The following is a 24,508-nucleotide window of genomic DNA, read 5'->3' as shown; positions in this document are numbered from 1 at the left end:
CCCTGGATTTGGTATAGCGTGGATATCCTTTGTTCCAGCTCGATCACTTTTTGGCTCAGGTTGATGCAGCTTTCACAGCTGGATGTTGAGGTAAGTGGTGCCATTCCGGAATCTCGTACCGGCGACAGCGTCAAAAACAAAAACAGACACTGCCACTTTAGCTTACGTTAGCTAAAAAGTTAGTCGTGACGCAGCAAAAAAAAAAAAAAAAAAAAGAGTTTTCAGATCAATATCCAGCAAATATCCAGCAAATGCAAAACCAAGCTTTCGTCAGCCTTCGTCAGCCTTGATAACTTTTAGCCGAAGCAAACATTGTTAATGTTTCATATTAATCAGTTTTATTTTTAATATTGTATGCTACAACAATGAATTTATTGATCTACATCATCACCACTGCATATTGTGTAAATGTGTGTGTAATCTGACATTAAAAGTCGAGTGAGAAATCCCATGGACATTGTACAACATTAATGCAGTTCATCTTACACCAGCTTACTAAATGCTTTCTGCAAGCTACATCAAAACGTAAGCTGAAATATTAGACAGAAAATACACCCTAACCTGTCTGCTAGTGAGGAGCGCTTCTCCACTGTTGTTGGCTAAAGTGCAACGCAGTCAGGCGTCCGAGTATAAACTCGGCGCGAAAGTGCGTGCCGGACCGAATGCGCTGCCTGTACCGACGCATACCGACGCTAGCGCTACACTACATTTGGGCTGAAAACAGAGCTTTGCTATTGCAATGGAGTCCCCTCCAAAATCATTTGGAAACTCACGTGCAGCAAGTCCACGTTAGCAAACCTTTACCGGGCAAAACCCTGCCTGTACTCTTTTCTTAGTAGCACTTGCGACATTAACTGACGTGTGAACATATATATGTAGACGGGCTTTACAAGAAAAATGACTTCTTACCTGATTTTTGGACAAAAATGCGGCCGAACCAGTCCACATGGCGAAGAAAAAGCAAGCTTGAGAAAGAGGGTGGTGCGCATGCGCATTGGCCCTTACTTAGGCGGGCTCTGCACGTAGCAGTATGTGCAGAGGGACAAACCTGTGAATTTACTCAACAATGTTACGTTGACACAGTTCAAATTCAAAAATTCAAATTCAAATCAAATTCAAATTTTATTTGTCACGTACACAGTCATACACAGTACGATATGTAGTGAAATGCTTGGACAACTACTCGTGACCTAAAGAAAACAAAAAAGGAAAGGCTATGAATAAGATAGGAAATAAATATGAAAAATTAAAAAGGGTAAATTTAACTATTCAATTCAATTCAATTCAATTTTATTTATATAGCGCCAAATCACAACAAAAGTCGCCTCAAGGCGCTTCATAGATACAGAGAAAAACCCAACAATCATATGACCCCCTATGAGCAAGCACTTTGGCGACAGTGGGAAGGAAAAACTCCCTTTTAACAGGAAGAAACCTCCGGCAGAACCAGGCTCAGGGAGGGGCGGCCATCTGCTGCGACCGGTTGGGGTGAGAGAAGGAAGACAGGATAAAGACATGCTGTGGAAGAGAGACAGAGGTTAATAACAGATATGATTCAATGCAGAGAGGTCTATTAATACATAGTGAGTGAGAAAGGTGACTGGAAAGGAAAAACTCAATGCATCATGGGAATCCCCCGGCAGCCTACATCTATTGCAGCATAACAAAGGGAGGATTCAGGGTCACCTGGTCCAGCCCTAACTATATGCTTTAGAAAAAAGGAAAGTTTTAAGCCTAATCTTAAAAGTAGAGATAGTGTCTGTCTCCCGAATCCAAACTGGAAGCTGGTTCCACAGAAGAGGGGCCTGAAAACTGAAGGCTCTCCCTCCCATTCTACTTTTAAATACTCTAGGAACAACAAGTAGGCCTGCAGAGCGAGAGCGGAGCGCTCTAATAGGGTGATATGGTACTACAAGGTCATTAAGATAAGATGGGGCCTGATTATTTAAGACCTTGTATGTGAGGAGCAGGATTTTGAATTCAATTCTGGATTTAACAGGAAGCCAATGAAGGGAAGCCAAAACAGGAGAAATATGCTCTCTCTTTCTAGTCCCTGTCAGGACTCTTGCTGCAGCATTTTGGATTAGCTGAAGGCTTTTCAGTGAGTTTTTTGGACATCCTGATAATAATGAATTACAGTAGTCCAGCCTGGAAGTAATAAATGCATGAACTAGTTTTTCAGCGTCACTCTGAGACAGGATATTTCTAATTTTAGAGATGTTGCGCAAATGGAAGAAAGCAGTCTTACATATTTGTTTAATATGTGCGTTGAAGGACATGTCCTGGTCAAAAATGACTCCAAGGTTCCTCACCGCGTTACTGGAGGCCAAGGTAATGCCATCCAGAGTAAGAATCTGATTAGATACCATATTTCTAAGATTTTCAGGGCCGAGTACAATAACCTCAGTTTTATCTGAATTAAGAAGCAGAAAGTTAGCGGCCATCCAGGTCTTTATGTCTTTAAGACATTCCTGCAGTTTAACTAATTGGTGTGTGTTATCTGGCTTCATGGACAGATAGAGCTGGGTGTCATCTGCATAGCAGTGAAAATGTATGCTATGTTTTCTAATGATACTGCCTAAGGGAAGCATGTATAATGTAAACAGAATTGGTCCTAGCACTGAACCCTGTGGAACTCCATAATTAACCTCAGTGTGTGAAGAGGACTCTCCATTTACATGCACAAATTGGAGTCTATTAGATAGATATGATACAAACCACTGCAGCGCAGTACTTGTAATACCTACAGCATGTTCTAATCGCTCTAATAGGATATTATGATCAACAGTATCGAACGCTGCACTGAGGTCTAGCAGGACAAGCACAGAGATGAGTCCACTGTCAGAGGCCATAAGAAGATCATTTGTAACCTTCACTAAAGCTGTTTCTGTGCTGTGCTGAGCTCTGAAACCTGACTGAAACTCTTCAAATAAACCATTCCTCTGCAGATGATCTGTTAGCTGTTTGACAACTACTCTTTCAAGGATTTTTGATATGAAAGGAAGGTTGGAGATTGGCCTATAATTAGCTAAGACTGCTGGGTCTAGAGATGGCTTTTTGAGTAAAGGTTTAACTACAGCCAGCTTGAAGGCCTGTGGTACATAGCCGATTATTAGAGATAGGTTGATCATATTTAAGATCGAAGAATTAATTAATGGCAGGACTTCTTTGAGCAGTTTTGTAGGAATGGGGTCTAAAAGACACGTTGATGGTTTGGAGGAAGTAATTATTGAAGTTAACTCAGAAAGATCAATTGGAGAAAAAGAGTCTAACTTAATATCAATGGTACTAAGAGTAGCTGTAGATAATATTACATCTGTGGGATGATTATTGGTAATTTTTTCTCTAATGATAAAAATTTTATTTGTGAAGAAGTTCATGAAGTCATTACTAGTTAACTAGGAAGGAATAAAATATAAATTAAGGTTAAAAATGAAATAACTGTACAACACAAATTAGAATGAAGGGTAAATTTAACTGGGAAGAATAAGATAAAATATATAAATTAAAGTTGAAAATAAAATAACTGTACAACAAAATACACAATACACAATATAGAACTATATAAGAATGTATGAAGAAATCTAAATATAAATAAATATATACACAATAACAGCAGCTGTACAAGTATTAACCGGAAATGAAGAATATAGTGACCAGTGTTGTGCAAAAACAAAGTCCAGAAAGTCCAGTGTGTGTGTAAGAACCATATGTGTGGGTCAGTACTGTGTGGTGGTGTGATTGAGAGACCGTATCGCCTGCGGGAAGAAGCTCCTCCTCAGTCTCTCTGTGTTGGTCTTCAGGGAGCGGAATCGCTTTCCTGACCTCAGCAGAGAGAACAGTCTGTTGTTGGGATGGCTGAGGTCCTTCACGATCTTCCTGGCCTTGGTCCGGCACCGCCTGCTGTAGATTGAGTGCAGGTCAGGGAGCTCGGAGCGGTTCAATGACTTTGTGTAACAACAAAAAGTAACAACATTTCATTAAATTTGCACAAACACTTTAAGAATTTTTGCAAAATCGAGTTTATTAAGAACAAACAACAAAATCTACTTTAGTAAAAGCAGAGATAGGCTGAGTTCATTTTTTTGAGTGTATTTTGGTATGATCCGATACCAAGTAAATTCGGGCCAGTAACGCCGATACGATACTTTTGAATAAATAAGGTGGATGCCTCATTGAATTGGTAAATCGCAATTAATTAACAAGTGTTTTTTGTGATGTTTCCTTTGTTATTATTAATTAGTTAAAACCCAGGACATAATTAGGAGAAATAATTTATTTATAATTAAATAAAAAAAATTTTATTATTGTGGGGGCTTTTGGTCTGCGATGCCGCTGCAGGTGAGAAGGACTCACTTTCACTGCATCCACAATGATGCCTTGCCGGCTTAAAACCTGTGCGCTGCTTGTGCTGTTGTTGTTGTTGTTGTTATTGTTTTTTTGGTGTTGATGTGTACTGCTGGCAGCAGGAGGGCTGCAGCGTTGAATGTAGGCTACTGTTACAGCAACCGTATGATCACTGTAAGGGTGGACAGCGCGCGGCTCTGGGTGAGCCGGAGGCTGGCGCGCCAACAGGACCTGCCAAGTTGGAGACGGAGGTCGAGGTGCATGGGGGTCCTGCCACGCCTGAAGGCGGCATGCTGTCCACTTCGGCACGCAGGCTGCATGGTCCTGGGCTAGCTGCCTGTGAGCCCCAGCTCACTTCCACGGCTGCTGCGCCGCCGCTGCTTGCCATATGGGTGGCCATCAGGCTAGCCCCGGGGCTTCCTCTGGAGGCGCGGGGAACCGCCAGAGTGGACACTTTCCCATCGCTGGGCTGGGGCATGGGGCGCCGATTCCCTCGCCTGCTCGCGGGGTGAGGTAAAACGGGCGAGGGGGGTATGTTGCAGGGCGTGTTCTGCGATGCCGCTGCAGGTTTGGTGGTGGTGATGTGTACGGCTGCCAGCGGGAGAGCTGAAGCTGAAGCTGAAGTTGAAGTTGAATGTACTGTTACAGCAACCGTGTGACTATTGTAAGAAATGATGCTGTGAAGCATGAAAATGCCATCGGGTCTGCCGTGGTGGCGATTTTTTTTTCCCTTTTTTTTTTTTTTTTTTTTTTAATCTTAAGTGCAGGCAAACCAGTAAACTAATAAAAACAAATACTGTTGATAAACTATAATACAAAAAATCACAATTAAAATTCTCAACAACAAAAAAAAGGGTGTGTGTGTACAACAACAACCCCCAAAGTGTCTAAGTCACCTGACGGTGTCAGTGCAACATCGAAACATAAAAGTGGGGGAGAGGGAGCAAAGTGCTCTCTGCTGACACAGGAGCGGTGAGTCCAGCGACCTGTTTGTTTCGTTTTTGCCGAAAGCACAGCATAGCAAACAAGCAGAGCTCAAAGTAAAGAATCAATCTCACCAGGCTAGTATGATCCGATACCGATGTCGACTTGGGATCGATACTATCGATATTTGGATCGATCCGCCCACCACTAATGGAATGGACTGTATCGTCTTTTTTGCCTTTTCCCCCAAAAGTGTCCCTACCATATCTAAAGCAGCAGGGAGAATGATGTCCTCCACAATAGTGTGGGGTTTGTTGTTTTTAGCCACTCTGTAACTGACCATGTAAGATGCTTGCCTGTTTTTATTCATAAGTTCTGGCACTTGAATGCAGGTTTTACTTGTTGAAAGGTATTTTAGCTGTCGCTCAAAATATTCTCTTGGTTTATTTTTCAAATGGGGATGATTTGTCTCTAAATGTCTGCGCAAAAGTGAAGGTTTCATTGAGTTCTGAGAAAATACTCTTGCACAAATAACACATTGTGGCCGGGAAAATCCACCAATATTTATACACGTGAACCCCAGCGAAATATAATTGTCATCATATTTGCGTTTCTTTGAGGTTGTGTTACAGTCCGAGCTGTCATGCTTTCTCCCACTTTGACGCTCTGCATCACACACTTCATCACTTTCCACATGACTGGCTCCAGCTATGCTAGCCACTTGGCTAGTAACCACAGATACATCTTTTCTTTGCAAGCTCCTTTGACCACAGATACATCCATGCTAGCATCCAAATCTGACAACACATTGTTGATCACCTGTGCGGTCACTAGAAAATGCATCTTCAGATATGAGCTGATTGGTTGTTGTGGTCGGTGTCTCTGTGGTAGGGCCTTTTTTTTTCTTTTCTTTTCTTTTCTTTTCTTGTTAACCACTTGTCCATTTTCGTGCTGCACTGAATGCTTGGAGGCAACTTCAACTGTTGGGCGTGACTTGCCCAAATGACTGACACCTATGTATTTTGTCAGAGCTATTGTTTTGCTGAACACCAGAGGGTGGTGCTCTACAAGGGCCTGATATAACTTACAAGGACATGTATTTGATAGCTACATAAAACTTCGGCTTTTAAAATTTTTGATCCTCACTCCAACCCCGACCCGCATACCCCCTACAGCCACTTGCGTACCCCAAGGGTACGCAAGAAAGTTCTGGAAGCCGACCGCGGAGCCAGCAGTGGCAACGGAACACTTCTGGAGGTCGACCGCGGAACCAGCAGCAGCGACAAAGCAGTTCTGGAAGCCGGCTGTGATGAAATTGGTGGAACTACAAACCACAGCCTTGGTCAGCACTGGTTCAGTAGCTACATTCAGTAGCTTTAAAAACACGAGAAACTGTTTTCAATTCTGAACTGGAAACAGCAGAATCTGTTCTTGTAGTTCCAGACTTAGCAAGAGCTCGTGGAAAAGAGTCAATCTCACTCACTGAGATGGAAGAATCTAGAGTGGAACCGTACATCCTGGCACTGGGATTTCTTCAGCAGGTGGCGAATCCTCATTAACAGAGTTGGGCAGCTGCTGAGGAAGTCCAGGGTTCTGAGCATGGTGAAGAGAGCCGGTGCCACAGATGGTGCTTCTTCCTGAAAGCAGGAGAGGCGAAGGAAAATGAGTCTCGGAGCAGCAGTGACTGGCTCCTCATCCTCTGACCACATTCCTGCCAAGCATGAGGCAGGTGAGGGGTTGTCAGAACAGGACATGAAGGAAGAGGGATTAACAATTTGACTCCAACACATAGTGTACCCTGTTAAGTGCCAGGAGGATTTCCAGGATTTATATATCGGGGAAACCAAACAACCTCTGGCAAAGTGGATACCATAACACAGAAGAGCTACCTTGTCAGGCCAGGACTCCTCATTCTATTTACACCTACAGGCCAGTGGACACTCTTTCAATGATGAGGATGTACAGGGAGGAACGCTGGTTTGAGCGGGGAGTCAAGAATGCCATTTATGTAAAAAGGGAAAGACCATCTTTGAATTGAGGAGGGGGCCTAAGGGTGCATCTTTTGCCATCATACAATGCTGTGATTGCAGCCAATTCCCCAACTCTCTGTGAATGCTACTCATGGCCATTGATTAGTGGGCTTTGATCAGTGGTTATTAATCAATGGTCATGAGAATTTGCTTAATTATGATGAAGGAACTGACCTCCCAGCCCATTGTTCCTTCAGTGGCCCGGTTTCAGTCATGGTGCAAATGCACTTCTTATAAGAGTGGGGAAACCTGCAGTCAGCTGAGTCTGAAGAAGTCACTTGGATGAGTAACGAAATGTTTCTCCCACTGAAAACGCTATGTCCAGATGAACAGAATTAACTTTTGGAGATGTGGAAGTAACAATTAGTCCAAGCATGTTTGTAGACATTAGTTGCATCCTATCATTAAGGCTAAGGTCTTGTTTTGAGTATCATTGTGGTAATAAACAGTTTGGTCTTGTTTGCAGCGTGATGACGTGATTCTGTATGGTCATGTGTTATCACATTGTTAAATCTTGTGTTTTGTAATGTATCTACAGAACGGATCAGATCCTCTTTCAAGAATATCAAGGTGTGAAGATGCTTCAGAGGAAACCATTAGTTTTCTTTGTCTTGCTGTGTGCCACTGCCATTGGAGTCTTTTCTAGAGCTTCATGGATTTTAAATGTGTACCAGGATTTCTTCCTCCCTCAGAATGAAAGTGTTTGTTCCTGCAACAAATGTTTAATGGAATATGACCCATGGCTTAGTGAACTTATGAAAGAATCTCCTGAGCCCTTTCTATCACCCACAAACAATATCTCAGAGAATACATTTAACTGGTGGAAGGTAAATGTTAACTTTTGTATTTTAAACGTATGTATGTATGTATACTTTTTTACTGATTTCAAAGACAAGTCATTATCATCTTTTAAACCAAATTTCCAGTGCTAATAGGGATTCTTTTTAAAATACATACTCTCAGAATAATCAGTTAGTACAAAAAAAGCTAGTGAACTCAACAAATTAATTAATTACTTTTGTTATGTCAGGGCATACAGACAGACAGACGCAACTTCGCTTTGTACAATAAAACAGTGGACAAGGTTTTTCAGATCTTCCCACCCAAAGTCAATTTCACAAGATCCAGCCCTGACCTTTGTAGAACTTGTGCTGTGGTTGGGAATTCTGGTAATCTCAATGGATCGCATTATGGACCACTGATAGACTTTCATGATATTGTCATAAGGTAAGAGTAGAACATACTGTTTTGAAATCGTCATGCATGTGTTATCTTTAAATATCTGTAAGCACTGCTAAAACCTTAAACTCAGTTGAATAAGATATTTTCTTTCCCCAGTATGGATGTTCATTCTACATATATCATCCAATAGATGATAATATGAACAATATATCCTCTGTGCTTTTTAGAATAAACCGTGGGCCCACAAAAGGCTTTGAAAGAGATGTTGGAAACAAAACAACATACCATGTGATGTATCCAAGGAGTTTCAAAAATTTGGACAACACCACACATCTTGTGTTTTTTCCATTCAAAATTTACGATCTACAGTGGCTTATCCGGTCTTTTACTCAAAGGTATGTGTGTATTACAAAGGTGATATTTTTATTTGGTCCTGTATCTTGGTGATTTAACATTTATGATTTGAAAGTGTAGTCTGAATGCATAACTGCAAGACAAAACCCTTTGAATATATACTTTTGTATATTTAAAAAAGAAAAAAAAAAACAGCGAAAAATTATGTTTTATATTTTCTAAAAGAAAAAGATGAATGAAAAAAGGAGAGCCCACAAGAAATAAAAGTAATGGGGAAAAAAATGATCAGAATCTGAATGCATTTATTAGCCAAGTATGCAGGCACAATGTGAATGAATATGGTTCCGGTCGCTGGTGTCTCTCAAGCACAACAATGTAAAATACACAATATATGAACGACACAATGAACAATATACATAAACCACAATATAAAAACATCTAAATCCTTATATACAGAAAATACAGGATTACAGAAATGAATACCACAGAGTGTACATAAACTGCAGTTGCAATGTGACAGTTCAACGGTTTAGGAGGGAAAGGGCAAGGGGAAAGAAACTGTTTCTGTGTTGGGTGGTCCTGGTCTGCAGGCTTCTATACCATCTGCCAGAAGGCAGCAGGTCAAAAGGTCTGTGTCCAGGGTGTGAGGAATCTGTGATGATTTCCCCTGCCTGTTTTCTGGTTCTTGAGAGGTACAGGTCCTGGATGGAGTGCAGGGGGCTCCAATGACCCTTTCTGCTGCCCGTAAAGTCCTCTGCAGTCTGCACCTGTCCTTTTTAGTGGCTGCTCCATACCAGACTGTGATGGAGGAGCACAGGACAGACTCAATGACTGCAGTGTAGAACTGGATCAGCAACTCCTGTGGAAGACTACACTTCCAGAGACAACTGGGGAAGTGTAATCTTCTGCTGGGTCTTTCTGAGGATGGAGGAGATGTTAGTCTCTCACTTCAGGTCCTGGGAGATTGTAATACCCAGGAACCTGAAGATCTTCACAGTAGACACTGGGTGGTCTGATATGGTGAGATGGAGCAGTGTTGAGGGATGTCTCCTGAAGTCCACTATTATCTCTACAGTCTTAAGCATGTTCAGCTCCAGATTGTTCTGACTGCACCAGAGTACCAGCGGCTCAACTTCCTGTCGATACTTACAGAAAGACATAAAAGAGAGAAATAGAAAAGTGACATGTATTGAGGTAGGTCGGAGGGGTGACAATGTAATTTCACATGAGATAAAGTGGCAGGAGTGAGCAGCAGTACAAATTTGAGCCGTGCAAGACTAAAAGTGGCAAGTAGTGCAATATTGTCTCAGGAAGGGTTTGTTCCCTTCGCCTCCGGGTCGGGGAATGGATCCTGACCGTCGTCTGTGCTTATGCGTTGAGTGGCAGTTCAGAGTACACAGCCTTCTTGGAGTCTTCTTGGAGTACTGGAGGGTGCTCCTCCTGGGGACTCTGTTGTCCTACTGGGAGATTTCAATGCTCACGTGGGCCATGACAGCAAGACCTGGAGGGGCGTGATTGGGTGGAACGGCCTCCTGGATCACCAGACCTGAGGCCACATGTTTGGACACTAAAAGTAAAGAGAGGGGCTGAGCTGTCAATTGATAGTTGGATCAGGTGGAGGGGGAGGACAATGGACACCCTGGTGCACCTAAATGCACAGTGGGGGTGTGCTGGGAATGCCTAGCAGAAGTCTGTGAGATCCTCAACAACATTGAGTCAGAATGGACCATGCGGCCGCAGCTCAGTGCAGCGGCTTCTGCAATGGAGATGCTGAACAAGGTAGTTGGTGCCTGTTGTGGTGGTAATCTCTGAATCAAATGGTGGACACCAGAGGTGAGGTGAGCCACCAAGCTGCAAAAGGAGTCCTACCGGGCTTGGTTAGCCTGTGGGACTCTGGAGGCAGCTGGTAGGTACTGGCAGGCCAAGCGGAACGCAACGCGGGCCTAAGGTGTGGGAGGAATTTGGAGAGGCCATGGAAAAAGACTTTTGGACTGCCTCAAAGAGATTCTGGCAAACCGTCAGGCGACTCGGGATGGGAAAGCGGTGATCTACCTGCACTGTGTATAGTGCGGGTGGAGTGCGGCTGACTTCGACTGAGAAAATTGTCGGGCAATGGAAGGAATACTTTGAGGACCTCCTTAATCCCACTGGCACGTCTTCCGTGTAGGAAGCAGAGTCTGGGGACAAAGGAGATAACCCGCCACTGGTGGCAGAGCCCCAGGGATGCATGAGGTCCGCATCGAGTTCCTGACCGGAGGGTTTGTTCCAACTACAGGCGAATCACACTCCTCAGCCTCCCTCGGAAAGTCTATGCCAGGGTGCTGGGGAGGAGAGTCCGTCCGTTAGTCAAACCTTGGATACAGGGGGAACAATGCGGTTTTCGTCCTGGTTGTGGAACACTGGATAAGCTCTTCATCATCTCTAGGATTTAGGGTGCATGTGTTTTGTGGACTTGGAGAAGGCATTTGACCGTGTCCCTCGAGGGGTCCTGTGGGGGGGTGCTCTGGGAGTATGGGGTGTATGGCCAATTGCTACGGGCCATTCAGTCCTTATACAACCATTGGAAGAGCTTGGTCCGCATAGCCAGCAATAAGTCGTACTCGTTCCTGGTGGATGATGGGCTCCGCCAGGGCTGCACTTTCTCACAGATTCTGTTCATAATTTTTATGGAAATAATTTCTAGGCGTAGTCAAGTGGCAGAAGGCTTTCACTTGGATGGTCTCAGGATCTCATCTCTGATTTTTGCAGATGATGTGGTTTTTTTGGCTTCCAGCTCACCTTGGAATGGTTCGCAGCAGAGTGTGAAGCGGTGGGAATGAGAATCAGCACCTCCAAATCTGAGTCCAGGGTCCTCAGCCGGAAAAGGGTGGAATACCCACTCCGGGTCAGGGACGAGATCCTGCCCCAAGTGGAGAAGTTTGAGTGTCTCGGGGTCTTTACGAGTGACAGGAGAAGGGAACGGGAGATCAACAGATGGATTGTACCAGACATCCAAGAAAGGGTCTCCAGTATAAAGAGTTGGACAGCACCAGTCCCCAACATGGTACACACCTACTGGCTGAAGAAACTGACTGCACTTCATGAATACCTGGCCGCACAAATGAACCAGCTGCTAGTTGACGAGAGACACCCGGAATGGCTTACCGAAGGCCAGACAGTCCTGATCCTGAAGGACTCACAGAGGGGACCGGTCCCATCCAACAACCAACCAATAACCTGCCTCAGTACCACATGGAAGCTCCTATCAGGCAGATGAACAGGCACATGGCTCAATACATGAGTGGGACACAGACAGGGATTGGCAAGAATACCAGATGTGTAGACCGAGCATTTGCCCGAGACTGCAAGACCAGACTGACCAACCTGTGCACTTCCTGGATTGATTACAAGAAGGCCTATGACTCGATGCCCCACAGCTGGATACTGGACTGCCTAGACCTATACAAGATCAATAGGACCCTAAGAGCCTTCATCAGGAGCTCAATGGGGATGTGGTGGACAACACTCACCATCAAGTGCGGGATCTGTCCCCACTACTGTTCTGCATAGGCCTGAACCCCCTCAAGGACATCATGGACAAGACTGGCTACAGATACAGACTACGGAATGGAATAGTTGTCAGCCACCTCCTGTACATGGATAACATCAACCTGTATTCCAAGAGGGAATGAGACATCGATTCACTGAACCACACCACCTGGATATACAGCAATGACATCGGAATGTCTTGCGGACTAGAGAAATGTAGTCGGATGATAACAAAGAGAGGAAAAGTAGTCAGAACTGAGGGGATCGAACTACCAGAAGGCAACATCGCAAACATTGCGGACAGCTACAAGTACCTAGGGATCCCACAGGCAAGTGAGAACCATGAAGAGTCCGCTAGGAAAGCTGCAGCCACCAAGTGCCTACAGACGGTCAGCAAGTCCTGAGGCATCAGCTGAATGGTAAGAACAAGATTCGGGCTATCAACACCTATGCCAGGGGTGGCCAACTCGGGGCCTCGAGAGCCGGTGTCCTGCAGGTTTTAGATGTGTGCTTGATCCATCACAGCTGATGACTAAATTGCCTCCAACATATCTTGAAGTTCTCCAGAGCCCTGGTAATGAACTAATCACTTGATTCAGGTGTGTTGACCCAGGGTGATATCTAAAACCTGCAGGACACCGGCTCTCAAGGCCTGGAGTTGGCCACTCCTAACCTATGCCCTGCCCGTAATCAGGTACCTTGCTGGGATAATAAGCTCGTCAAAGGAGGAGAAAGAAGCATCAAGACAAGGAAACTCCTAACCATGCACGGAGGGTTTCACCCCAAGTCCAGCACCCTGAGGCTGTACGCTAAGCGGAAAGAAGGAGGCCGGGGACTGCTGAGTGTCAGCACCACGGTCCAAGATGAGACAAGGAACATCCACGAATACTTCAAGAAGACGGCCCCAACTGACCCCGTGCTGAGTGAATATCTCAGGCAGCAAAAACTGAAGAAAGAGGAGTAAGACGAGGAACCATCATGGAAGAGAGGCCCCTGCACGGTATGTACCACCGGCAGATAGAGGAGGTGGCTGATATCCAGAAATCCTACCAGTGGCTGGACAAAGCTGGACTGAAAGACAGCACAGAGACACTAATCATGGCAGCACAGGAAAAAGCTCTGAGCACAAGATCCATAGAGGCTGGGGTCTACCACCCCAGGTGCAGGCTGTGTAAAGATGCCCATGAGACAATCCACTACAAAACAGTAGGGTGGAAGATGTTAGCAGGCAGGGCATACATGGAACGCCATACCCAAGTGGCCGGCATAGTATACAGAAACATCTGTGCCGAATACTGCGTTTCAGAGAATTTGGCAGTACATCCTAGACTTGTAGTCAAGACTTCCTAAACCAAGTCCAAGATGAGACCAAGACCAAGAAAAAAAAAAGTCTTTAAACTGCAGCCAGATGCTGCTTTTGTCAGGCATATTTATGTAAATGGCCTATATTTGTATAGCGCTTTACTAGTCCCTAAGGACCCCAAAGCTGGCTGCAGTGTGGCTTAAAAGTTGTGGAAGTGGGTAGGGGTGAGCTGCCGTTTCTTTTGATCACCCGTTTTCTCCTGTTTTGACTTAGTTAAGGAGGTCAGACTCTTTATTTTTGACTTTTGTTTTGGTAAGGTCAGGGGTGCGGGATTTGTGTAGATTTGTTTTGTTTATTGTTTTGGCCTTGGCTCACCCTGAAGTGTTGACACTCCCGTTTTGTTGTTCCTTTTTTTCCACATTGTAAATAAATCACATTGTAATGACCAGATTTGTTTCCTGTGGCTGCTTGGGGGGGGAAGTGGTGGCGGGGAGTGAGTGCCTCACTCATGTTATTGCCTGGCCCTAGACGGGTCGTAACATGAATTGGGGGCTCGTCCTCTGCCTTCTTCTGTGGTTGTTTTCGTGTGTTTTGGTCTGTTTGGCAGTTTTCTTGGTGTGGGGATAGTAGGTGTGTGGGATTATGGAGTTTTCTTTGGATGATTTTGTTACTTCGCCTTCATGGGATAAAATGGTGAAGTGCAGGAAAGTGGATTTGCTCATTATTGCTAGTTTTTATGATGTTCAAGTGTCCTATAGTGCCCGTAAAGCAGAGGTTAAGGACGCTTTGTGTGCAGGGCTGGTGGAGCACCCTTTCTGCCCCAAAGGCAGCTGTAGAGCAGCTTGGCGGTGGGGTGTGAGGGTGGCGCCGGAGACTGAGCCGGAGCCGGATGCCAAAGGGCCTGTTAACATGCTCTCGGCTGAGGTTGAGTCTGATGCAGCTGAGGTGGACTCTGATGCTGCTGCGGCGGAGTCTGAAGCAGCTGAGTCTGGTACAGCCGGGGAACTCCTGGCGGGGCGGTCTACGGAGGATCTCCGTTTGACCCTCCGTATAAGGGAGGTGGAAACCCATGCTAAAGAGCTTGAGGTACAAGCAATGCACCTGCGTGTCAGAGCTTTGGAGCTGGAGCGAAAGCCCTCCACATCTGCCTCTAGTCATCCTAGTACATCCACCGCTGTCTCGACAGGTTTTGACATCACTAAGCACGTTAAACTGGTTCCCCCGTTTCGTGAGGCCGAAGTGGACTCCTATTTTAACGCTTTTGAGCGTATAGCGGCCGCGTTAAACTGGCTGAAGGAGTTTTGGCCACTGTTATTGCAATGCAAACTGGTTGGCAAAGTCCAGGAGGTGTGTACCAGTTTATCAATTGAAGATAGCCTAGATTATGACATCATGAAGAAGACTGTGTTGCAGGCATATGAGCTTGTCCCAGAAGCCTACCGTCAAAAATTTAGGAAGTGTGCAAAAACTGCCAATCAGACGTTTGTGGAGTTTGCCCGTGAAAAGAGTCGCTTGTTTGAACGATGGTTGCAGGCCAGTAAAGTAAAGGATCTTGATGGGCTGAAAGAGCTTCTTTTGTTAGAGGAATTCAAAAAATGTCATTTATCTGAATGAGCAAAAGGTGACGTCACTTGCTAAAGCGGCAGTGATGGCTGATGAGTTTACTCTCACTCACAAAACTATATTTTCAGCCGCTGTTGTACAAAATATCAGGGTGGGACAGGAGAGGAAAATAAAATCGCCAAAGGTAGGATGGAAGGATAGACAGGAGGATGGTGGTAATCGCAACTGTTTTTATTGTCGCAAACCCGGACATCTGATCGCTGTCTGTCCCGCGCTCTGGAGGAAGGAGCAGCGCAAAGGCTCTAAAAATTCAGCCAGTGTAGGTCTTATTAAAGTTTCCCTTCGCCTAAAATGCATTCCACCCATGATTTGCACCATGCGGATGCTGAAATAGAGCCACGTTTTAAACCATTTATCACCAAAGGCTTCGTTTCTGTGATGGGAGAAGAGAGGGATAAAGTGCCTGTTACTATTCTTCGGGACACAGGTGCGCATCAGTCATTTATGTTGGACAGTGTACTGCCATTGTCAGATAAAACTGCTTGTGATTCAGATGTGTTAGTTTGGGGAATTAGGATAAGCGTTCTTTGGGCGCCGCTACACAAGGTGCATTTGCATTCGCCCGTAATAACGGGACATGTTAAAGTTGCCGTGAGTTCCCAGTTGCCTATTAAAGGGGTTTCATTTATTCTGGGAAATGACTTGGCTGGTGGGATAGTTTTTCCACCGCCTGAAGTGGTGGAAACGCCTGTTGTCTCTGTCACTGATGCTGCCACCCCTATATCAAGTGTGTTTCCTGTTAGTGCTATTACTCGTGCGCAATCGCGCAAATTTGACGATATTATGGATGTCGCTGACACATTTATGGCGACGCTAGATGAAAGAAAGTCTCCCAGCTGTGAGAGTGGCAGAATAGGAAGAGGCAATGATGTGACAAAACTGATGCCAGAGTTGGATGAAAAGTTAAGTAAGGATGCACTGATAACCGCTCAGCAGAATGACTCGTCACTGGCTCCCTGTTTTATATCCGCAGCCGCGAGTGCAGAAAGTAAATCCCCCACTTCTTTTTTTGTGCAAGATGGAGTTCTTATGAGGAGGTGGTCCCCTGACCGGAGTGGTTTGCGTGGTGCTATGCAGGTGGTGGTGCTGAAGCCACACAGAGGGCAGGTGCTTAGCTTAGCGCATGACGCCAGCATGGCAACTTGTTCTGTCAAACCTGCAGCTTGAAGTCTTCTCTTTACAGTTTAAACTGAGACTTGCTTACTATGAACACTATTAAGCTGTGCTTGAAGCTGTTGTCCTGTGAACTACCTGTCATGCAAGCTGTTAACTCTCAGAAACCTGTCCTCTGATTAAGTTGTTGCTTTTGGCCTACCAGACTTCTTCCTGTCACAGTTTGCCCCAGTTTGTTAATGGTGACGCAAACTGCATTCACTTACACCGTGACTTTCTTTGCAATTTCTCTGTAGGAAAGACCTACATTTTTAAGTGTAATGATGGTCTGTCTTTCTTCCATTGTTAATTTCCTTTTTCTTATCATTTTTGTATCAACACACTACTTTCTGCAATACAATACTGTTCAACTGATGCTCACAAGAGTATAGTACCACAGTGTGTTCCAACACTGCTATTATGCAGAAAGACAGGGTTGAGTATCTTGCCCAAGTACAGCTGTTGCAGTGAAGGTGTTGAGTCCGAGAGCAGCTGACCTGATAGATGGGATCATTGTGAAGATAGAAACCTGGACCCTATGTAGCCGGTTACCAAGGTTACGTGAAGTACCCTCTGAGGGTCTATGAGAATGACTGCAACCATAACCGAAACCAACTCACTGATCTGTACCACAGCAACAGCGAACACGGAGAATGCGCTGCTACATAATAAACAGCCAAAGGAGCAATGCCCTCCATGGAGAAAGACACTAGAGGCCAAGATCAAGGTAGCACAGAGGAAAGCCATCTATCGAAGCTGCAGAAAGGGATGTTGTAGAAAGGGATGTCTACGAAGTTAGCAAGCTGCCCATAACTGAGGCCTTGGAAAATGCCAGGTAAAGACTCACAGCCTCGGCCAGCCAAAAAGGTATACCAGACATATAGAAAGCAGGAGAATCAGCCATCTGTACTCCACAGAACCAAACATATACGCTCACTGGTGAGAGAGTGATAAGAAAACATCCTCACCAAGGCTGGAGATGGAGCAGTACTGGAAGAGCATATGGGAGAAATATGCAACCCATAACGGCAATGCTCAATGGCTCGTGGATTTAGGGTGGCTGTGTCTCAGGTGGTAGAGCAGATCAGCTACTGACTGGAAGGTTGGTGGTTCGATCCTTGGCTTCCCCAGTCTGCATGCCAAGTATCCTTGGGCAAGATACTAACCCCAAGTTGCTCTCCGATACTGTATGTCCATTGGAGTCTAAATGTGTGTGTGAATGCTTAGATTGCACTTAAGTATAGAAGGAAGTGCTTGTATGAGTGGGTGTGAATGGGAGAATGATGCATGTTGTATACAGCGCTTTGAGTACTCGGGGAGAGTAGAAAGCGCTATATAAGAATCAGTGCCTTTACCATTTAAGAGCAGACTGCAGAAACCTCCCTGAACAGGATCCAGTATGCATCACAGTGGCAGACTTTCTTGTGGACCAAGAAAGGGTCTCAAGTATAAAGAGTTGGACAGCACCAAGCCCTGACATGAATCATGCCTAGTGGTTACTGAAGCTATTTAGGGCAAAAGATGCATCCGCCTCGTCCGAGGGCCAAATACCTGCAGAGATTAAGGCAAGCCTGAGAAGGCAGCAGAATGGGGAAAAACAAGATGTGGGCTAGTGGTGTGCGATACCACTGATTTCCTTTCCAATCCGATACAAAGTAAAATTCAAGGTGGTATCGACGATACTGTTCCGATACGATACTTTGTACAAAAACTTATTTTTTTTACTGTATCTTTTATTGTATCTCAAATTATAGCTTCATAATGATTACAGGACATCAGATTACTTGTTCTTATGACTTAATAATGCAGTCCCTTGGCCCAGAAAAATATTACCCTGACTTCTATTAGTTATGATGTGTAAAAATGTTTGCAAATTCCTCTGGAGCTCAACATGTCAGTCTCAATATATAATTCAATTATAACTCTGAATTGATGTTTTTCAACCATTACCTCCGGTTGCAAAACAGCCCCAGAGCATAATTTTATTACCACCATGCTTGTTAGTTGGCATAGTGTTCTTAGATTTAAAAGTCTCACCACTGCTTTTCTAAACACATCACTTATCTTTATGGCCTAATAGCTCAATCTTTATTTTGTCTGACCATAAAGGTTTTTCCAGGAGTTTTTTGTTCATGTGCCCAGCTGCAAATTTTAGTCAAGCATGAAAGTGTGTATTTTAAACTAAATGTGAAATTGTAGTTCACTGTAGACAATGGTGCTTTGTGTCCCAGCAGTTTCCAGTTCATGACAGGCTTGAACCTTGGTGGGTTTTTTTTTTTTTAACTGAACATCCTAACCAATATCCTCTGACATCATTCAGATCTTAGCAAAGTTGTGACATATTGAGACAAATAAAGTTCCTTCCCACAGCCCCAACAGATTGAAAATCTGTTGACAGTTCTGTGCCAGGAAGCCAGCTAATTAAAATTACCTATACTACCACCAAGAAGAGTGGTCAAATATCTCATCAGATTTATATCAGGAGCTTGTTTACGGCTTCCAAAAGCATGTAATCAAGCAAAAAACTGGCTATAATATAATACTAATGGGGGTATGTAAGTTATATTTTTAACCCTACACAGTTGTATGAAAAAGTGTTTCCATCCTGAATTCCTATTTTTTTTTATATCTTTGTCAGAAATGTTTCAGCACTGCACTGATGCCTTTACCAAACAGTCTTAAATTTGGATAGAGATTCACAAAAACATATCTCAGGGTTAGTTAGGCTTAAGCCCGATGAGAAGTATTGAACTGCCATCTTAAGTAGTGTTCACGAAATCAGGTAGATCAGCGGGAGGTTTGGTAATCAGGGCAGGTGCATGGGTCAGAGGCGGGAGCCTAAGATGAGCTCCACCCAGACAGAGAAGAGGGGGAGAGAGAGAGCACACAACAACAATAAAACTGTCATGCACCACAGTGCGCGCACACAAACGGGATCCAAAAGCAGACTCAATAAATCAAATGCGAGCAAGAAAACAGTTTATTGCTTTAACAAAAGGTGACCTGGAACAACCAAAGAAACAAAACGAGGAACTGAAGAAAAAACGGGAAGATAAATGACACAGGGAAGCCATAATCAGGACCATGGGAGGCTGCAACAGAAAGGGGAGAAAATTACTAATGAGCTGGGAAATAGGGAGACACAACAAGACAGGGCTTTAGTAATTGGCTTACGATCAGAGCGGGACAGTGGGACTCAGAAGGGGGGGGAAGTGTGTCTGTGCGAAGCGAATCCGAGGAGGCAGGGATGAGGACAGATGATGCACTGCTCGCAAGCAGGAGGACAGGCAGGTAGCAGACACAAACACCGGATCGTACCCTAGGCACGTGAAGGCAGAATTAACGCAGTTCAAATGACACATATGTACAACGCTTTTGCGGGAAGCCTAGTTACCCCCTGAGGGGTGATTAACGGACTGGCGGGGAGCATCCGTCAGCGTGGGTTAAATAGTCCTCCAGGTAATTGCCCAGAATGGAAAACAGGTGTGCAGGTGATGGCCCAGCCCGGGGGTGTGGCCACCAGGGCAGCCCACACACTCCTCAGACATAGGGCCACAGACCATGACAAAAACATGTGGCATGACAGAGAGTAATATATACACACACAGTTGTGTCATGGTCTCGGTGCCTCCCTGGCAGTGTAGAATTAAAAAACAAACAAACAAACCATTACAAAAGCACAAAGGTAAACTGCACCATATTTTAAAATGCAGTTGCATTTTTGAGCTTGGACTTATTTCATGTTATTGTTATATCCAACAGGCAAAAAGAAACTGCTAAATCAGGTTTGAAAACTAACACGGATATGGTGAGTAGAATGACTTATTCTTCAAACATCCAGAATATGATATGTCATAATAAAGGTAATTCTATTATTTACTAAAGTGTCATTGAAGTCTATAATTGTAATCTTTAATAGGTGATGATCCTCAGCCCTGCTTTCATGAAATATGTCCATTATGTTTGGCTAAAAAAGCATGGGAGGTATCCATCCACTGGCTTTCTGACTTTAGTTCTCAGCTTGTACTTGTGTGATGAGGTAGGTTCAAGAAACAGATATGATAATTCATTTCTACACCATTCATTATTGGCCCATTGGTTGTACATGAGAGCATAGATATCATTTCCAGCTTAAGCATTACCACAAGGGATCTTTACCATCTGATTATTTCTAGAGCAGAATTACCTAAATATCATTAAACTAGCTGGGACAATATCCCTTATTTAGATTTGACAATCACAGATAGACAATCTGTGATTGTATTTGGAAGGCCTCATAGGGAACTGGCAGTTGGCCCTAGGCTGGATGACCCATGTACTAATGAGAAGTGAATGAATTAAAAAGGTGTGGAGGTTGGAGCATTAAAATGAGAATCAAATTTTACATTGCAGCTGTTAAGGAAATATACTCTAAAACACTTCTTCAGTAAAGACTCAGAGAAGAGAAACACACAGAACTTCTTGCTAGCAAGGGCAGCCTCCAGAACTGAGACTCACGCTAAGAAACTGCCCCGGTCTTTATTTATACTTCAGTGTGTGTGTGTGTGTGTGTGTGTGTGTGGGGGGGGGGGGGGGGGGGGGGTCCTGCTGATCAAAGGGTCATATAACATGAAGGCACAAGAGGTACATCCTTGGTCAGGAAGAGGGTAGTCTCCCCCTCACCCTAGATGGTTCACCCTAGATAACACGGTGAGGAAGTCCAGCAGTTCATCTAAACAAAAGGCACTTAGACTAAAACAGACATAGCTACGTTAAAACAATAAAACAAGGTACAAGCTCTTCCCATGCTCCCAGGATGTGGGGGTGCATTCCTGGAGTGCACACCAAGCCTTTTGCGGCCTGCTAGAGATCACACATCCTGTCACTACACAATTGATTATACGCCTCTAAGCATACATGGTTAAATATTTCCTAATACAAATAACTACATGCAGTATTCTACCATATGCGAACTTATATCACTAAAAGATTATACTGACTAATAAGTACAATTTTCCATTGACAGCAGCCGTTCCCCAACTGTCTGTGAATGGTACTCATGGAGAATTGATCTATGATCATACAAATGTGTGTATTAATGATCATAAAACTGACCTCAAAGCCGATTGTTAGTGAGTGATACTATCTTCAGTCATTATGCAAATGTACTGTTAAGGCTTGGGAAACCTGTAGGACATTTTTACCAATGAAAATGCTATGTCCAGATGAATAGAATTAACTTACCAAGATTTCCATACACAGATGATTGAGGATACATCAAGACATAAGTTTTTGAGGCTTTTACTTTTAGAGTCCTTTCCTTCAAGGAAATTAGGGGACCAAGGGACTTGCCCCCCTGTCCTTAGTCCCCTAATAATACCTTTTTTAAGAGCAATGCAGAACACATTAGTGGGGGGATAAAGTCACTCTTTACACTGATGCATCAATCAGTTAATCAGTCAGGAACAGGTTAGTGATAGTGGTAATAGTGGTTAATAGTGGTAACTATTAACCTTGATTTCTTTCCTATTTCTCTTTATTCAGTTTATCTGTTTATTATTAATTGTGTGTATTTATTATAGTTTTATACTGTTACCGTATTTGCATGTTGAAGTGTTTGTTTCTTGGCCTTTCCTATTGCCTTGATAAGGCTCTTGGTATGAGAAAATTCCAGGGGATAGTGAGGGTGCTAGTAGTAGAATATATGACAAGTACAGACAATCCCAACTTATACAGACTGTATTTTTATTTTTGGTTTTTAATAAAATATACTTAAAAAAGAAAAAAAGAAAAATGGAATGGCAAATCGCCTGCACTGCATTAAGCTAAAGCACAGGTGTCGAACTCCAGGCCTCGAGGGCCGGTGTCCTGCAGGTTTTGGATGTGTCCTTAATCCAACACAGCTGATTTAAATGGCTAAATTACCTCCTTAACATGTCTTGGGGTTCTCCAGAAGCCTGTTAATGAATTAATCATTTGATTAGGGTGTGTTGACCCAGGGTGATATCTAAAACCTGCAGAACACCGGCCCTCGAGGCCTGGAGTTCAACACCCCTGAGCTAAAGCATGTTAATGAAATCTGTAGTGTCTATAATCTATAATTATTTTATGTTAATTTCATTTGTGATTAATAATCCACATTTTTGTGTCTTCAGGTTGATGTGTTTGGATTTGGAGCAGACAAGAATGGAAACTGGAATCATTACTATGAGCAAATCAAAAACAAACGTCTGAAAACTGGACAACATCCTGGAAGGGTGGAATATCAATATATCGAGAAACTTCATAAGCAACGGAAAATTCATTTTTTCAGAGGATGGTAATCTGGCTTTTGGTGTCTCTCAGGGGCATTAAGATAAGCAGCCCTCAGAACTGTAGAATTAAAATACTTAAGAATAGTAGATCTAAAAAGAAAAAACATGTGTAGTTTTGTTAATTAGTTGCGTGTTGGGTATCAGAGATTACTTATTTTTGGAAGTGTTTACATACAATAAAGTCCTTTCAGTATACCACCATACAAAATAGGTTGTCCATTTTGTTCATAAAACGGTTTTCCTCCACTTCGGCAACTTATTCTTCAGCATATTTTGTCCAGTATATCCACTATCTGTCCTCTGCACATGTTGAAACCATTTTAGTCTTGTCTCTCTAGCTACCCTATCTGAGCTGTTCCACTGATATATTAACCCTTTAAAACCGGTCAGAGCGGGCACGCTCCGTTTTGCGTAACTATTTTTAAATCCCGGTAGCTCTGCAACCACATGAGCTAGCGCAATAATTTTTTTTGCATATGAAACCGGAGGAGTTGTACTTACATCTTATGCCATCAGCTTGTCCTAGGTCACAGTTTCCTTCCACATATAGCTTTGCAAAAACTACATAAAAAGCACTTGCAGCAACAAAAACATAATATTCCAGAAACACGCTTTGCCGATCCGATCAGCTGTTTGTAACACTTCCTACGTCCATCAGCGTGAACTATCGCATGTCCGCCATGACCTGCTCGAAACCGGAAGTGACGTCATTTTCGCGGAAATGTAGTTTTTTTTTACCATCAAGGCCTCATGAGCCGATACTGGTGTTTTTAAAAGTTATGTTTGACTTTATGACTTTCTGTGTCATTTCTGGGATGCTTAGGACTCATATTACACTGCTGGAAATAGTTTATTTTGATGCATATGCTGCTTTTTTGCAGATGACCACACCTTACTGCCGTGTGCAGGAGAGAAGTGACTATTGCGTTACTTTAAAAAGAAAAGTTTAACATTTTTCCAGGGTATAATTGACCATTTTTAACTACTTTTGATTTTACCTTTACAGTTCAACTTTAAAAACTATTTACTTTGCTTGTTTGGTATCATTCTTTCTTCTTCTTTCTCCTCTCTGTATGCAGATATATATATATATATATATATATATATATATATATATATATATATATATATATATATATATATATATATATATATATATATATATATATAGAGAGAGAGAGAGAGAGAGAGAGAGAGAGAGAGAGCTAGATATATATATATATATATATATATATATATATATATATAGATAGATAGATAGATAGAGATACAGTGGGGCAAAAAAGTATTTAGTCAGGGTTAGGGTTAGTATGACTGTTTGAGGCTGTGGACAGGTGTCTTTTATACAGATGATGAGTTCAAACAGGTGCCATTCATACAGGTAACGAGTGGGGGACAGAAAAGCTTCTTACAGGAGACGTTACAGGTCTGTGAGAGCCAGAGATTTTCCTTGTTTGAGGTGACCAAATACTTATTTTCCACCCTGATTTACGAATAAATTCTTTACAAATCCTACCATGTGGATTCATGGATTTTTTTTCACATTCTGTCTCTCACAGTTGAAGTGTACCTCTGGTACAAATTACTGACTTCTGTCATCATTTTAGGTGGGGGAACTTGCACAATCGGTGGCTGACTAAATACTTTTTTGGCCCACTGTAGCTCGTCATATTGCAGCCACAGAAATTATTTTGTCCATGAAACCATAAAGCTGCACTTTATTTTTTCTAGAGATGGCACGATACCACTTTTTTATGTCCGATACCGATACC

At 43.4% G+C, this 24,508-nt stretch overlaps 1 protein-coding gene across 1 annotated transcript in view; it reads left to right on the top strand.

Moving 5' to 3' along the window:
* The window catches only part of LOC146549708 (CMP-N-acetylneuraminate-beta-galactosamide-alpha-2,3-sialyltransferase 1-like), a 41,895-nt gene extending 19,011 nt beyond the window's left edge, over nt 1–22,884 (top strand). Inside the window, exons 2-7 of the mRNA XM_085261981.1 lie at nt 7,840–8,128; nt 8,332–8,528; nt 8,711–8,878; nt 20,206–20,251; nt 20,363–20,482; nt 22,578–22,884. Coding sequence (XP_085118107.1) covers nt 7,880–8,128; nt 8,332–8,528; nt 8,711–8,878; nt 20,206–20,251; nt 20,363–20,482; nt 22,578–22,745 — 948 coding nt within the window. The 5' untranslated portion in view covers nt 7,840–7,879 and the 3' untranslated portion in view covers nt 22,746–22,884. The remainder of the gene's footprint in view (nt 1–7,839; nt 8,129–8,331; nt 8,529–8,710; nt 8,879–20,205; nt 20,252–20,362; nt 20,483–22,577) is intronic.
* The last annotated feature ends 1,624 nt before the right edge of the window (nt 22,885–24,508 follow it).

Source organism: Mchenga conophoros, linkage group LG22 (genome assembly GCF_057382185.1).
Source record: "Mchenga conophoros isolate Kocher_MC1m ecotype Shallow Benthic linkage group LG22, M_conophoros_male_GT1.1, whole genome shotgun sequence".
In the NCBI taxonomy this organism is placed as follows: Eukaryota; Metazoa; Chordata; class Actinopteri; order Cichliformes; family Cichlidae; genus Mchenga; species Mchenga conophoros.
Note: the sequence above shows the minus strand (reverse complement) of the source record. Positions and strands in the feature narration are given on the sequence as shown.